Here is a 14,940-nt window from a genome sequence, read left to right as displayed (position 1 = left end):
TATAGAAAGCAAGAGAATAACTTAAATGTAGAAAGTAATTAAAAGATGATGTGTATGTGTTGTTGTTTTCCCTCTTGAGTTAGAGGTTGAGTCGAGCCAGAACTCATAGGGAGTTGGGTGTTAGTCTCGTGTTGAGTTGTAGATTTGGTTGGAGTCCAGCTTGGATCGTTGACTTATCCATGTTAGCGATCGCGATGAGATATCGTGTTTTATGTAAAGATGTGTTCGGATTCACTCATGCTTTTTTTTTTCCAGGTATCCACAGGTAAGCGTGTGTTGGTGGCAATGGATGCGGTGGATTCGAGTATCTCTGAAGCTGGATCGTGAACCCATTCTATTCTTGAGACTTTTATGTGTTTTGAGATCATCAATGTTGATTATATGATTTAAAGATTTTGTAAAAAGTACTTGTAGTTCACTAGATTTTGTAAATGAACCTCGAAATCAATATATAAAATGTTTATGGTAGTTTCCTTCTGTGTTCATGTAAAAAGAATGGGTCAAATTTTACGGTTTGAAGTTTAACATGGAGGTTGTATGGAAACAGAAAATGTGTTTGGAAGCTAGAAATTTGGGATGCAACAACAAAATCCATACTTTCAGTTTGATAAATCCTAAACAACTTGAGATGAAATTAACAAATCTTTGGCAATTTTTTTGAGGTGTGCTCTCAAACGTACAAGTGGGAGCTACCAAATCCCTAAATTCGATAAGCAGCTCTGACGGTTGGATGCTGTTCATCCATTTGATGAACGGCAGCGATAACACCATGTTTCTTTTTGTTTCAACCATTCATCTTTTTGCCGGTCACAATGACAAGCCATTTGGGGACACAATAGGACAACATTGATTTAACATTTTAAATATTATTTTATTATTTTCAAATAATACTTAAAAAAGAAATACTTTTGTTATCAAAACATCAAAAATTAATTTTTTATTGATTAAAATATCTAAAGATTCCATGTTACAGTGTTTATCTTTGGACATGCATTGCGGTGTAGATCCCATTCATCTAATAAAACTTGAAATGGTCTAAGAAAGTTTGTGGGACCAATCTAAGAAACAATCTATGACTACGCACTCCGGGTCGGGACCGAACCCACCTTTTGATCCGCTTCGAACTGAGCACGAATTTCTCACCTGGTGGAAGATTCTGCGGTCATACTATAAATCAAGCACATCGACTAATTACTCGCCACGTTTACACAGTCCAGCGGGGCTCGGCGAATCGAAGCACACAACGAGGGCGTTCTCTCGTTAATGAAAAAACTTGGCAGCATTTCGCTGGAGGTACTTGTTTTTAAAGCGAAACACCAAAAGTCTCGCACCCCGTTCTTCATACCGAAGCAAATTTATAAAGGGCTTTGCCAGTAAACCAGATCGGCGGTTTGGGCCTTCTGTTCTTCTTCTTCTGGCCGTCCTTTCTTTTTCTTCATCTTCTTCTGTCCGTCCCTTCTTCTTCTTCTCTCTCTCTCTAGAGAGCTAGGGAGGAGGGAAGATGGCGAGCCGCGGGCCCACCGTCGCCCTCCCAAAGTCTGCCGCCATCTCCAAGGGATACAACTTATTCTCTTCCTGGGATCAGGTGCGTGCTCTCTCTCATCGTCTTCTTCTTCTTCTTCTTCTCAGATCTCTGCGTGCTCTCTCTCATCGTCTTCTTCTTCTCAGATCTCTGCTTTCTACGTCGAAATTCATGAGAATAAAACACAAATCTCCGATCCTTTCCATCTAGGAAAGCTTCTTCTTCATTGAATTTTCCTCTCCACGACGGCGTAAAATCAATGTTTTAGGGCGATTGATCCATGGAGTTCATGAATTGTTGAGATCTAATTCCCGAATGTCTGATAAGAGAAGCACAGATCTAGAACAATTTGTGCCTTTTCTTTGCGTTTGGAAACCCTAATTATGTAGTTGGCACGGTTTGCGGCTTTCTTAGTTCCTTAAGTCGAGTTGGTGCTCTTGTTTCAGTGGGAATTTAGTATTTTTTGGATTTTGCTGGGGATTGGAATACAGTGTTAGTTGCGTTGGAAGCGAAGTGGAATGCGGTCATCTTCATTGGAAAATCATGCGTAAATGCAATATGATTTTGATGTGGTTTTTGTCGTCCGGAAATTAGAAGTGAAGTTAGTCTAATTCTTTGATTTTTGGTGATTCAAAGGGACTGCATGATGTGTAATTTCCATGAACAGTTATTCCAGTCCGTTTCAAGTGAATTCACCGTGAAAGTGTAAGGAGAAGATCCAACTATGCGGATGTAGGGCTTAGTTTCGTGCATTGTTGAGTTGTCCAAATCGTTACATGGTGATTGAATGAATATGATTTTGTGATGAATTTGGATGTGCAATGTCTGTCGTAACTCCTTGATCCTTAAATTTTGTTTAGACATGGCATCGACTGAAGAGCATAAAAGTGTAATATAAAAATTCTATCAGAGAATTTCTCAAAGGAGGTGGTGGTATCATCATAGCTAGAAGTGAAGTGAACACACTTCATAGTGGAATGAGACTTCTCGTACTGGGTTCTTTTTGCTTTCTTAAGTCCATAGAGTGCATTCCTTAAATCAGGAAGGGCTTTATAAATCAAGAAGGAAGCTGTTAGAAGTTGTCGACCTTTGTGGAGGTTCCTTAAACATCTCATGAAAAATCTTGTTAAGGAAGCATTCTTAACATCAGTATGTTATAATTGCCATCACCTAACAGGTTGCACACCATCTTGTCTTGAATATAGCAAGTTCCTCGTTGTAATTAGTGTTGCTCTTATGCCATCACCATATGCATTATACATCTCAAATCCCACAAGAAACACTTGTGCACTACATTTATAAGCGCTGTTGGGAAAGAGTAGGAACATCCTAGCTGTTCTTGTAGAAGTGCATGATCAATTGTAGCTTGTTCCAGCTAAAAACTTATCTATGACATAAGTATAATTATAACAATCGATGCTAGAAATAACTATGAACACAGTTGGAAAAAATGGTGTCAAGTAGAACTAACCTTATAGGGAAAACGACAATGCATCAGAAATAGTCTGGTAGAATGGAATGGCTCATGTGCCATGCGGACCCCATAGCAACATGTTCAGGACCATCTGGAACCAATTTTAGATGTATCGTCCCCCAAGATACTGCATGTTTCTATCAGAAAAGATTCAGAAAATGACTGGATAGATGCATAATTCAAGCAACTTAAATATCAAAATTGAGGAACCTAGATTGGAAAGAGTGGAATTTGCTTTAAGAGGTGATGTTGGTTAATGTTCTTGTATGAATCAAAACAGATACACTGTTCTCATTTTTGGCATAGCTTATAAACAAGCACCAAGCTACTATCTGTTGGCACTTGGCACATATAGTCAGTTTAAGTAAGTGTTCATTATATCTCATGGCTTGCTAAGAGTATGAAAATCAAAATATTTAACAATGTCTTTTTCAAGATGAAACATATATTAAGATATGGCAAAGGCTTCTTGTTAGTCAGGTACATAACAAAAATAATAACTTTGGCCTAGAACCATCTGGGTATATGGATACAGTAAAGGATATGAGCGGCCCTTATTATATGACTACATTTTCTTTCAGCAACCCTTTACTATTGAATGTAAGGAGATATGTGCTGAGTAACACCATGGGATTGGTGGAAAACTCCTACTATAAACTGTCTTCCCTTAAATTGGAGGGGAAAGAGCCAAATACTTCTTGCGTGCACAAACAGTACAACTGTACAAGTATAATGTAATTTAAAATCGTCCTTTATAATTTTAAGAGCTTGAAAAAAGTATGTTCTTGAACCTTTAATTGAATGTACAGACTTACCCTAAGTTAAGGTTGCAGTTGCAGGACAAGAAAATTACATCCATAGATTAGCATGTCAAAAGGTGATTGAATAAGTTGTGAAATGGAGAGCTTAGTATGATATACATAGAGATTGAACAAGACTCAGTTAGAAAACACAAGAATAGCATGAACAATGCATGGTACGGAGGAATCATCATGTATGTAAAAAATTAATAAAGCAGACCTGTAACACTCTACAAGCTAGCAATCATGAATGAAAAACAGAATATGTTCCTAAGTAATTGAAGAAAATACATAATAACAAACATTTTTAGTTAAAAAAAATCATGAAACAACTTTCAATTGACAAAGTACTCTACATAGTTCATATTGGGAAAGCGCATAACAAGTCCAACTAACAGAGGATGAAGTACAAGATAATGGGAAGAGGCAGGTAACAAGATGGGCCCACTGTGCTAGATACAGAAGTAAAAACAAAACTGAGAAAGTCATAGGGTAAAGTCCAACTTTCCAACATGATTTTCTCTAGTCAAATTAATATGAACACCAACCATTTTATTTGAGCATAGACTTTCATATCCTTTTGAATTTTGATATAAACCAATGCATTGAAGATACTGCATTTTCAGCATATGAACATTTCTCTCTCCAACAATGAGGGCCACTAAGCTGATTTTATCCACTGATTCCAAATCAAGTCATTTCCTGACCTTTTGTGTGTAATTCTTAACTGGAGAAGGGACACAATTAATTGCAAAGCACTTCTACTTTCTTATTCAAGCTAGATTAACATAAATAACTTGTTTATGAAGAGGTTATATATAAAGATCTGCTGAATGGATCCATAAATTTCATAACAAAAGATATATTAGCTGGCCAAACATTTTCGTTTGTAAGCACCTTGCCATAGAAATTAGAAAATAGGCAAAGGCACATTTCCTAGGAGGAGGACCAAGTCCTTGCCTTAGTTGTCAAAAGCTGCGCTTAGGCTGGCTAGCCATAGGGCCACCGCCTAGACTTATGGGTCTTGACAGTAGGGACCTGTTTTTTCACCTAGGCTGTCCATGCCTAACCTGCAGGGACATAATTGTCATATTTTTAATTTTTTTTGTCTCTTTTCTTTCTATTTTTCTTTTTCTTCTTTCTTCTGCCCCAAAAGCTTTCTTTTTTTATTCTCTCATTTTCTTCTTTTGTTTTTCATTTTTACCTTATTTTTTCTTCTTCTTCCTCCTCCTTTCACCCCTCCACTTAATTGTCAAAGGTGGAGCCTAAGTGCCACCTAGGTGGCCTAGCCGAGGTAGTCTCTCGGTCTGATGCTCAATTGCACACACATATATATGTTTTTTGTGTAATTGTAAATAATTATATATTAACATATCATAAACATATATTATAAATTTATAATATTCTGTGTTTATATTATATATATATCCGTGTAATTAATTCATATATAATTTATATACTTTCATGTTTTCATAAAAAATATTGCTAGAACCTATTATTTGTTATATTTTTAAAAATTTTCTTTACTTTTTGAATTTTTTTAAAATGCTTAAAATTTCCAAGATTTTCTCGAGTAAAACAACCTTTTGAAAAAAAAAATATTGAGCAAATCCTTGCTGAGAATTAATGTGAATGAGATTTGTGGTTATGGAATAAATATAGGATTGTCCTTAAAGGCCTGGGAATCAAGTGAAGGGTCAAGCTAGAGCTTAGTGGTTGTCTTTGTCACAACCTTTGTAATGGTCTTCTCATGAAAGCTAAAGAGTGCAGAGAGCCATCTTTTCAAATCACTGATCTCATCTTCCATCCACTGCACTCCTTCCATGCCCACTTGGGATGGTAAAAAAGCATCTAATTTTCATGGTGCACACATGTCAAGAGTCTTTATTTTAGACCAACTTTCGCAACTTTCTGGGAATAAGAGCAAAGTTCATAACATTAAGGTGGCACATTGTAAAACCATCAAAATCAGTGAGAGTACACATAATTTAATCAACTAAATGGAATCCGTTATCCTTCTAGTAACCTTTTGAAAATAAGTCCTAAATCTTTTCTCCATATTCAAGTAGGTCCTCGTGGTAATACAAAAAGCATACGAGTAGGACAATAATGAGGATCGAATGTGTGTGAGAATTGTGATTCTCAATATTGTAAGTATCATTACTATGGAAAAAAATGATACGATACACACTCATATTGCGATATTGGTATGTATAATATATGTATCGTATGATGCATCATTGTATTGTACAATATAGGGTGTATTGTACTATACACTTTCAACACACTTTAAAAAGGGCCAAATCATATTTTTTGGGTTTAACTTCCTCATTTGTGTAGAGGTTATTAGAATTTAGAGGGTAGCCACACACCTTAGGAGTCAGGAGAGCGATTTGGGGGCAGATACGTGCACAAGGGAGAGGGGTTTTGCGGTTTGCTCAAGTAAAAGTGCATTTTCACCATTTTTCCTCTCAAGGAAGTGAGTTAAGATAAAAAAATCTCTATTCTTTGCTTTTTATTGAGTTTTTTTGGAGATGATGACATCAAATGATTCGACATGGCAATGGGGCACTCAAGTAATGAGCAAAAACTGATTGAAAATTGAGTGCAACTATTGTCATAATATTTTTTTGGGTGATATCTCTCGGTTGAAGCATCATTTACCCGAGACACATCTCAATGTTGCCCCCTGCATGTCAAGGAATTTACCGGATGCCGTGAAATGGTAGATGATGAAGAGCTCATGTATATTGGAGATAATGTCAATGTCAAAAGAGGAGGAGAAGAAGAAGAAGATAATGATGATGATGATTGAGGTTATATTTAAAAAAAAACTTGTTTATTTAACACTTAAGTGTTCATAAACTTGGTTATCTTGTTTTTGTTTATGTAATATGAAAGTATGAGTCTTGTGGCATGTTTTTAAAATCAAGATATTTAATATTTCACATTGTTCTTGCAAGATAGTTGATGTTTGATGATGTCTTATGCAACTCATAGAGACATAATGCTTCATATATGATTTTATGGTTGTATTTTGTGCAATTTATCATTGTTTCATGTGTTATGATTTTTTTAGAATTTTTGCTATTTTTTTTCTGATTTTCATTATCTTTTTGAAATTGTGATTAAAAAATTATGCTTTTTTACGATACGATACAATATGTTATGTATCCTATTTTCGGCCCGACTGATATGAGCAACGATACGATACTTACAACCTTGGTGATTCTACCTGCCAATGAAAGGTATCATGTATTATGTAGGCTAGTAATTTGATTCCTCAATTTCCCAACATTTGACACATTCCCGGTTCTTCTCTCTTTATATTCCACGATGAAGTGGAAATCCAAAGGGAGCTTTTACATTTGTGATGCTTTGATTCAGTGTTGCAAGTATTGTACCATATTACTTTTTGGATTTTACGATACGATACACACTCGTGTCGTGATATGAGTGTGTATCGTACCCGTATCGGGTGTATCATACGATACACCCCTTTATCGTGTCGTATCATACGATACATCTTCGATGCACTTTAAAAAGGTCAAAAATTACGTTTTTTCATTTTGGGTTTTAAATACCTTTTGAGGTCTGACTTCACCATTTGTCTAAAGACCATTAGAAGTGCATTTCTACCATTTTTTCACCCAAAGAAGTGAGTTAAGGTAAAAAAGTGCATTTTCACTATTTTTTCGTTCAAGAAAATGGGTTAAGGTAAAAAATCTTTATTATGAGTAAAATTACAAAGCTATTTAACAAAATTCTTTTGCCTCGGGGGACGGACACTACCCCCTTACAACCCCTGCTAACTTACGAAAAGTTAAAGATTTATATCAAGGTAGAAATCAAGCTCCACACACTAACAAAGATGACATCAGATGATCCGGCATGGCAATGGGACACTCAAGTAATGAGTGGAAATCGATTGAAAATCGAGTGCAACTATTGCCATAATATTTTTGTTTATGTAATATAAAAGTATGAGTCTTGTGGCATGTTCTTAATTGCAAGATATTTAATATTTTGCATTATTCTTGCGAGATAGTTGATGTTTGATGATGTCTTATGCAGCTCATAGGGACATAAATGCTTCATATGTGATTTTATGGTTGTATTTTGTGCAATTCATCATGGTTTCATGTGATATGATTTGTTTAGAATTTTTTGCTATTTTTTCTGTTTTTCTTGATTTTTTAAAATTTTTATTAAAAAATTAAGATATTTTACGATACGATACAGTCTTAATTTGGGCCCGACCGATACGGGTAACAATACAATACTTACAACCTTGCTTTGACTGGTATAGTTAAATGTGATAAGCCCTCTTTTAGTTGAATTGATAGGCAGCCTTCACTATGATAGTGATAAGAGTACCTTTGGTTGGGTGTAATCTCTTTGAGACATGTCCAGAAATTATTAGGCTGGTATCAATCGCTAATGCCAGATTGCTAGCATCAGTACACATCTAACGAACACAATGGTGAACAAGAAACATATGAGATGCTTATCTGACAACAAGGTGATTCAATCACTGGAAGAAGAAATCTTAGAACTAACTTCTAGGTTCTAATATCATGCTATGCAAACCACATGAGTAAAAAAAGAATGTGCTATTATATGGTAATAGTTCATAGGGTTCTTGATGTAAATGAATGTTGTGCCGTATGCAGTGTGGGCAATTCAATATTTGCATTACCTGTGTTGATGGCGTTGGGTGCTGCTATGTATACAACTGTAGGTTGTCTTCTATATTCTTTTCTTCATACCGTCTCTGTTTCTAGTCTTATGCTTCTAAGAAAACACTCTTATCCATTCATACACATTTCTTTTGTGACAGAGTCTTCCTGGTGTAGGTTTTTATACTCTGTTAATTTGGTATTCATGAAATCTCTTTTCTTGAAACAAAGGTGTGAAGTTAATGATGTTTTTATCACTGAATGCAGTCTGAAGTTATCCATTACAATAAAGGGTTTATCTTTTGGGATATTATGGTATAAGCAAATGCTGAAAAATCTATTTCAGAAGAAAACTGATGGTTTTAGTGGGGTTTGTTCCTGTGGTTGTGTCGTAGCAAAATACAATTATTCCTTGAATAAGAAATAGATTCATGAACAATTTAATCACTAATTGACTTTGAAAATAATACTGGATAAATTGTCATACTTTCATGGCCACTTGATGTATACTTGCTTGTGTTATCATCTAATGTTTAATTCAATATTTACTGATGTTCCCACAAATTCACATTTCAGGTTTTAACATTTTGTTTCTTTCTTGTGTTGGTGATTTCCTTCATGAGTAGCCTCTGCTGTATATTTCTCGCTTGGAACTGCTTGATTGCAACCGAGTTTTTTAAATTTACAGAATGCTCCCTTGACAGAGGAGGCACATGCAGCCGTAATTGCTTTATCTCATGCTGTTGCAGAACGACCATTCCCCTTGAAATTGGTGAGTGGGAGTAGCTTTTTTTCCCTTTTAATATAGGGATATTTTGTTTAATTACTAATATGGTGTTATTTGTTGATTATGCATTTATTGATTTATATTTTGGCATTTCCTGCAGTCTCAGGAGCAACATGTAGTTCAGGAGAATGGAGTTTCAGACTTTCAAGATGGTAAAATACTAGAAGCTTCTTGGCCAACTGAAACAGTGTTGGTCAACAGCCATGAGGTGTGTTTTTGTAACATCTGCCTTACCTCATTTTGTATGTGTAATATATCCTTTAGGTATGGTAATGAAACATATGACATATTGGGTGTATTTCTGTTACATTTCATCTAAATTTCAAATGCATATTTGCTTATTAGATGTTTGGCATCCTCCAGATATATCGCTGAAAACTATTCATTTGTGCAACTTGGCACCTGAGCAGAATCTTTTGTTTAGCACTTAATGTGCATGTATTGAATTGTGAGCTGTCCAGACAGTCATAGGAATAAAGGAAGCTGAAGAAAAAGGAGGAATGAAGATTTGTAATGGCTTTAGGACATAATTTCATAGGTCACAACTTAGCTAGAATAGCAGCTATAGAGAGTGGGGTTGCCCCCAGACAATTCCAAGTTTTTCTTTGGACTAATCCTTAAGATGAGTCTGACACCTGCCCGGTGCTGGAAGGTCGTCTGGAGAAGTGTTATAAGCTTGGGAATCGGTACGTTAGGGAGGGATCAAATTTGGGATTTCGAGAGAGCAGAGCGTACCACCCTGCCATAGTAGTGAGTCTCCGTCTCATAGTTGTGATAGAACTTTTCTTCAAAGTAATGTTAGAATACACATTTGTCTGTTGGGGGTAATTCTTATGGCAGTTTAATGTATTTATATGCACTTAAATGGCATATTCATGTTTGTTATCTTATGTTAAGTTCCATAAATTAAATTGATTGTTTTTGCCTGCCACATAGTTGCTACTGAAATAGTGTATGTCTGTGTGCAAGCATGGAGGTTGGTATCATGCCTTATTCAACAAACATCTTGATTGCTCTTACTTGCGGGTGTTTTGTCGTGTATGCTACGAGTAGCATAGAAGAGTCATTCTGCAATAAATTTTCGGTCTATGCTGAGATGTGCAGATTTATTGGATATAATAACCAGTATAATGGATTTCAGTGCTACAATCCTCAAACTTAAAAAGTGATGATCTCCTGCAATGTAGTGTTTGCCGAGTCCAACTTTAGCAGTCGAGGAGATTGCGAGGTTGAAACTCTAAACTTTAAAATACAAGATTTCTCTCTTGCTGGTCCCTCACTTAATGAAATAAATATCATTGGTACCACTCATGATCATGGAGAAGATTCATTTCACATTGCAACCACAACTGATGATCCTGCTCAGTCCAACCTTGATGACTGTTTGATTATCTTAGATCATTAATTACAATGGTTTACCTTAGCCACACAAAGGTGGTTGAACCTATTGAAGTGTATGTTTGAAGATGAGATTATTCAGCTCATCATATCGAACAACAGGATGAAGATTTTTATCAACAACCTGATGGTCATGTTAATGAAGCACTTCCAGAAAACCATCAGCCACTTGAAATCATCCAGCTAGAGTTGTGACTCTCTTCTAGAACCAGACATCCAGTTGATAGAGTTGTAGCTTATGAGTCATTTCTCAACTGACTTTAAATTGCTTAGGACAGCGATAGAACCTGACAAGGAGCCTCACTTTTATATGGAAGATAAGGATAATTCATATTGTATTGATGTGACAAATGAAGAGTTCAAGGCCCTGCACGTGTGTTTCATGGAAAATAGTAGACTGACCTTATAATAAGAATGTGGTATGATCTATAATTATCTATATGATAAAGTATATGTTTGATGGAAGTATAAGATGATTTAAGGTCAGACTTATGGCTAAAGGATGTACAATAGGAGCATGGACTGGAATATGATAGAACATTTAGTGTAGTAGTTAAGATGGCACCATTCAAGTTTTGTCTCTGGTGGTGAGATTTGGTTGGAAGCAAAACAATTAGAAGTTTTTTTTCCATAACCAATTAGAAGTTAAAAATGCCTTTTAACATGTGAAGTTGGGAACTTAACTGAGAAAGTGTATATGGAGTGGCTGCTTGGGTATACTGAAGGTGATCTATTAAATAAAATTTGCTGATTGCTCAAAGCTATCTATGAGTTTAATTAGGCATCCCGAGCATGGTTCAATAGCTTTCATAGCATTATTTGGTGCAAAATGGATTGGTTGGATAAGGGAAATGATTACCATTGCTTCTATCTAAGTTCGGCAATTTGGTGAAGAGTGAGAAACTATTTAAAGGGAAGCATTCCAGCTTTAGTTACTTTTTTTTTCCCAATCCAAAGAGACATTCACACATGTGCATTGACGAACAGGCCAAATGACGTCAAATATGGATATGGCCTTGTAGAATTGGATCAATGTTATAATAATCTTCTCTGTTCAGCATATTTTTCGGTGGCACCTTGCCACTGTTTTCTTTACTTTTAATGTAACTATAAAAGTTTTACTTGTCAAGAAAACAAATTACTTGTTTCAAGGCAAGGAACTGCTTATTGCTTGTTAGAGGGTGGCTGCTGCTTTGTTGGTCCTGTGCCATGCATGTGCTGTATCCGATCCTATTAGTGCAGGAACTTGTTACTCATTCAAAGATGTCAGATTATTATGGAATCTTGTATTTAAGCTTATTCTAGAAACTATTCCTCTACTCTAAGGTTTGCTTCCTGCTCCCAAAGCTCTGGCTTGTAATTGTTTGTCTTAATCCTTTTACTTCTGGTTCTTTAATCTTTGAACCACTGGTTTTTTATTAGTTTCATATATTTGCTTCCAGTTCTACAAATGGTTTACAGATCTGCAGTCAGCTATGAAGTCAGAGGTTAGTCTCTTGTTTGCAGTTTTTAGTTGATCATGTTTTTTTATCTTAGCTTATTTAATCTTTAATGCTTGCCCTTATATAAACAGACGGAGGAGAAATATCGCCAATATGTCAATACATTGACAGAACGCATTCAGACATGTGATGAAGTCCTATCCCAAGTATACACATGGCTATAGTTTAAGCCATCAGTTTTCTTTATATTTATGCAGTTGAAAAAACCATGCATGCATATATAATCACCAGATGATACCTTTGTTGCTTGCGATTGGTTTGATGATATGTTGCTTGTAACCTGGTTCCTTTCTTATATTAATGCAGGTGGACAGCACATTAAATTTATTCAATGAGCTGCAACTTCAGCATCAGGCAGTTGCAACAAAAACCAAGAGTTTGCATGATGCATGTGAACAGTTGGTGTGTATATGTTACTATGTAGGAGTTTGTCATTTTAGTTGAAATATGTGTTAAACCAGAGTTACCGGAAGCTTCTTAGGTAGGTGGGAAGTGCACTTCCCGGAAACTCGCTTCGGAAGCGCGATACTGCTCGCTTCCGAAACATCATGGGAATCTTGATTCCCCCACGCTTCTTCTATGCTTCCCACACACATGGTATATGTTTCCTATTTGCTTTTCTCACGTTTCTTTTCATGTTTTTCCTCTCACTCTTTCACTCACTTCTCATGTACTTTCTCTAAATTAGTAACCATCATTGTTAGATTTTAGCAAAAATTTAACTCTTTAATTGAAAAATCATGAAATATAAGAACAATCAATTTTATTTTAGGTTTTATTTGCTTTTTGTTTGATTCCTATTCAGTTACCATATTGCTTCATTTTTTATTTATATTTCACTTTCGCTTCCCGCTTCTTATAAATTTTATCGTTTTCCGCTTTCGCTTCTTAGTTTGGCAACCTTGTGTTAAACTAATCCAAGTTATAGTGTTTAGTATGTTCTATTTAGTTTAATTCTGCTACAATGCAGCAAACATCTAAACAGGCGTTTTTCAAATTAAGACATGGTCATGTAGGCAAAGTGATTGGTAAAGCAATCATTCTTTTCTCTATACAGGATTTTGGTTGTAAAACTAGTATTTCTTTTCTTTGTTTTGTTTTTCTACTAAAATGTATGGATTTACTTATCAGTCATATTAGTGTATTGATTTTGGAATTTTATTTGCAAAACTCTACCTTATACCTGTAAGCTAATCCTATGATTAGTAAAAGAGTGGTACATGCGTATGGGAGATGGAGGGTGTCTTAAAGAATAAAATTTTATACAAGTCAATGCAGCTGCTGATAATCTCTATTTGGAAGCTTGGTGGTCATAGTTTAGGTTGTGTTGAAAGTGGGTATAGGAATAGGATATTTTCTGCAGATGATAGTGATGATCATGCAATGTCTGAAACATTCATTCTAGTTTAACCAAGGGTAGTTTTACAAAATTTTCTTGGATCTATGCTGGGTTGTGGGACCCCGACCCCCCAGAACTTGGACCATTAAATGCATGGGTTTCCCATTGATGATGAAAATCAACTGGGTAAACTACAGTGGTTTGACACTGGAGCAGCTTTCATTTTGATTAATCTGATGTCAGTGTCCAAACTCTTACTAAGTGCCTGAAAAATTCAACAACTCCTATCGAGTTGCCTCATAATCTGACTCACACTTCCTCCTTGGATGATGCTTGGATAGAAGCATCATTTAAGATCTTCAAGATTATTGTGAATAGTTTTGGTATTCAGTAGAAGAGGCTTCACTATTGTTCAATAAAATTAATCCCACTTCCTCCTTTCAAAGTGATTTTTAGGGGTTGGAAGTTAATTGAAAGAATACTTTAGAAGCCTCCTGTTGAATCTTTGGGCTTTGCAGTACTTGAAAGACATGCTTGAAATTGACTATTTTTCAAGACTCTGTGCAAATGCATTCATGCGTGCATGCCTACACAATCGTGTGCTTGTACACGACAATAGCCTACATTCATCACTATTTTGGCTTCTTTCATTGCAATGTTTTTTATTGTTTCAGAAATGCTTGATGCATGTGCCGTTGTTTGATAATGATATGTGAATATGTGCGTTGCTGTTGTTTCAGAACTTAAAATGTTATGGTTGTTCTTGTGTTTAACTGCAGCTTGATGAAAAGAAAAGATTAACAGAATTTGCTGAAGCAATTCGCAGTAAGCTCAACTATTTTGATGAATTGGAGAATGTAAGGTTTGAATGCTACCTTAATTATTATGTTGCTACCAGCTGGTTCATTTGAAAGTTTTGATGCCTCCTTCTCATTCACTTGTTTTCCTATATTACTTTTTCTTTTATGTATAGCTTAATCTGGATTGTAACATGGGCTGTCTTGCAATTAACTTTGTTATTTTATCAATGTGCACACATCTTGGTAGGATGCTTTCTTTCTGTTGTATCTCCCTTTGTAGGCCCAGGTCCTCATGCTGAGATCCCCACTCTGGTATAACATTGGCTGTGTTGCAATTTTGTCTTTTTTATTTTATCAAGGTGCACATATCTTGGTAGGATCCTTTCTTTCTGTTGTATCTCCCTTTGTAGGCCCCGGTACTCATGCTGAGATCTCCACTCTGGTATTGATTTAAGATAGCTATCAAAGTATGTAGTCCCTGAAGGGGAAAAAATTATGACATACAGGTACAAGTATGGACGCTGATATGGTATAGAGGGAATGAGATGGGGATTTCTAAAAATGTGGGTTGGGCACCTTTCTTAATATTTTAAAAAGGGAGGGAGCGGGGGGGGGGGGGGGAGGTCAAAACCCCATCCC

At 35.9% G+C, this 14,940-nt stretch overlaps 1 protein-coding gene across 1 annotated transcript in view; it reads left to right on the top strand.

The window, feature by feature from the left end:
* Positions 1 to 1,385: 1,385 nt before the first annotated feature.
* The window catches only part of LOC149827517 (sec34-like family protein), a 54,642-nt gene continuing 41,087 nt past the window's right edge, over positions 1,386 to 14,940 (top strand). Inside the window, exons 1-7 of the mRNA XM_090019438.1 lie at positions 1,386 to 1,585; positions 9,164 to 9,247; positions 9,363 to 9,470; positions 12,103 to 12,147; positions 12,234 to 12,308; positions 12,469 to 12,564; positions 14,281 to 14,358. Of these exons, the coding sequence (XP_089875564.1) occupies positions 1,502 to 1,585; positions 9,164 to 9,247; positions 9,363 to 9,470; positions 12,103 to 12,147; positions 12,234 to 12,308; positions 12,469 to 12,564; positions 14,281 to 14,358 (570 nt within the window). The 5' untranslated portion in view covers positions 1,386 to 1,501. The remainder of the gene's footprint in view (positions 1,586 to 9,163; positions 9,248 to 9,362; positions 9,471 to 12,102; positions 12,148 to 12,233; positions 12,309 to 12,468; positions 12,565 to 14,280; positions 14,359 to 14,940) is intronic.

This window comes from Nuphar pumila, chromosome 10 (assembly GCF_984573655.1).
Source record: "Nuphar pumila chromosome 10, dmNupPumi1.hap1.1, whole genome shotgun sequence".
Lineage (NCBI taxonomy): Eukaryota > Viridiplantae > Streptophyta > Magnoliopsida > Nymphaeales > Nymphaeaceae > Nuphar > Nuphar pumila.
The sequence above is the reverse complement of the archived record's forward strand: the minus strand, read 5'-3'. Positions and strand labels throughout refer to the sequence as shown.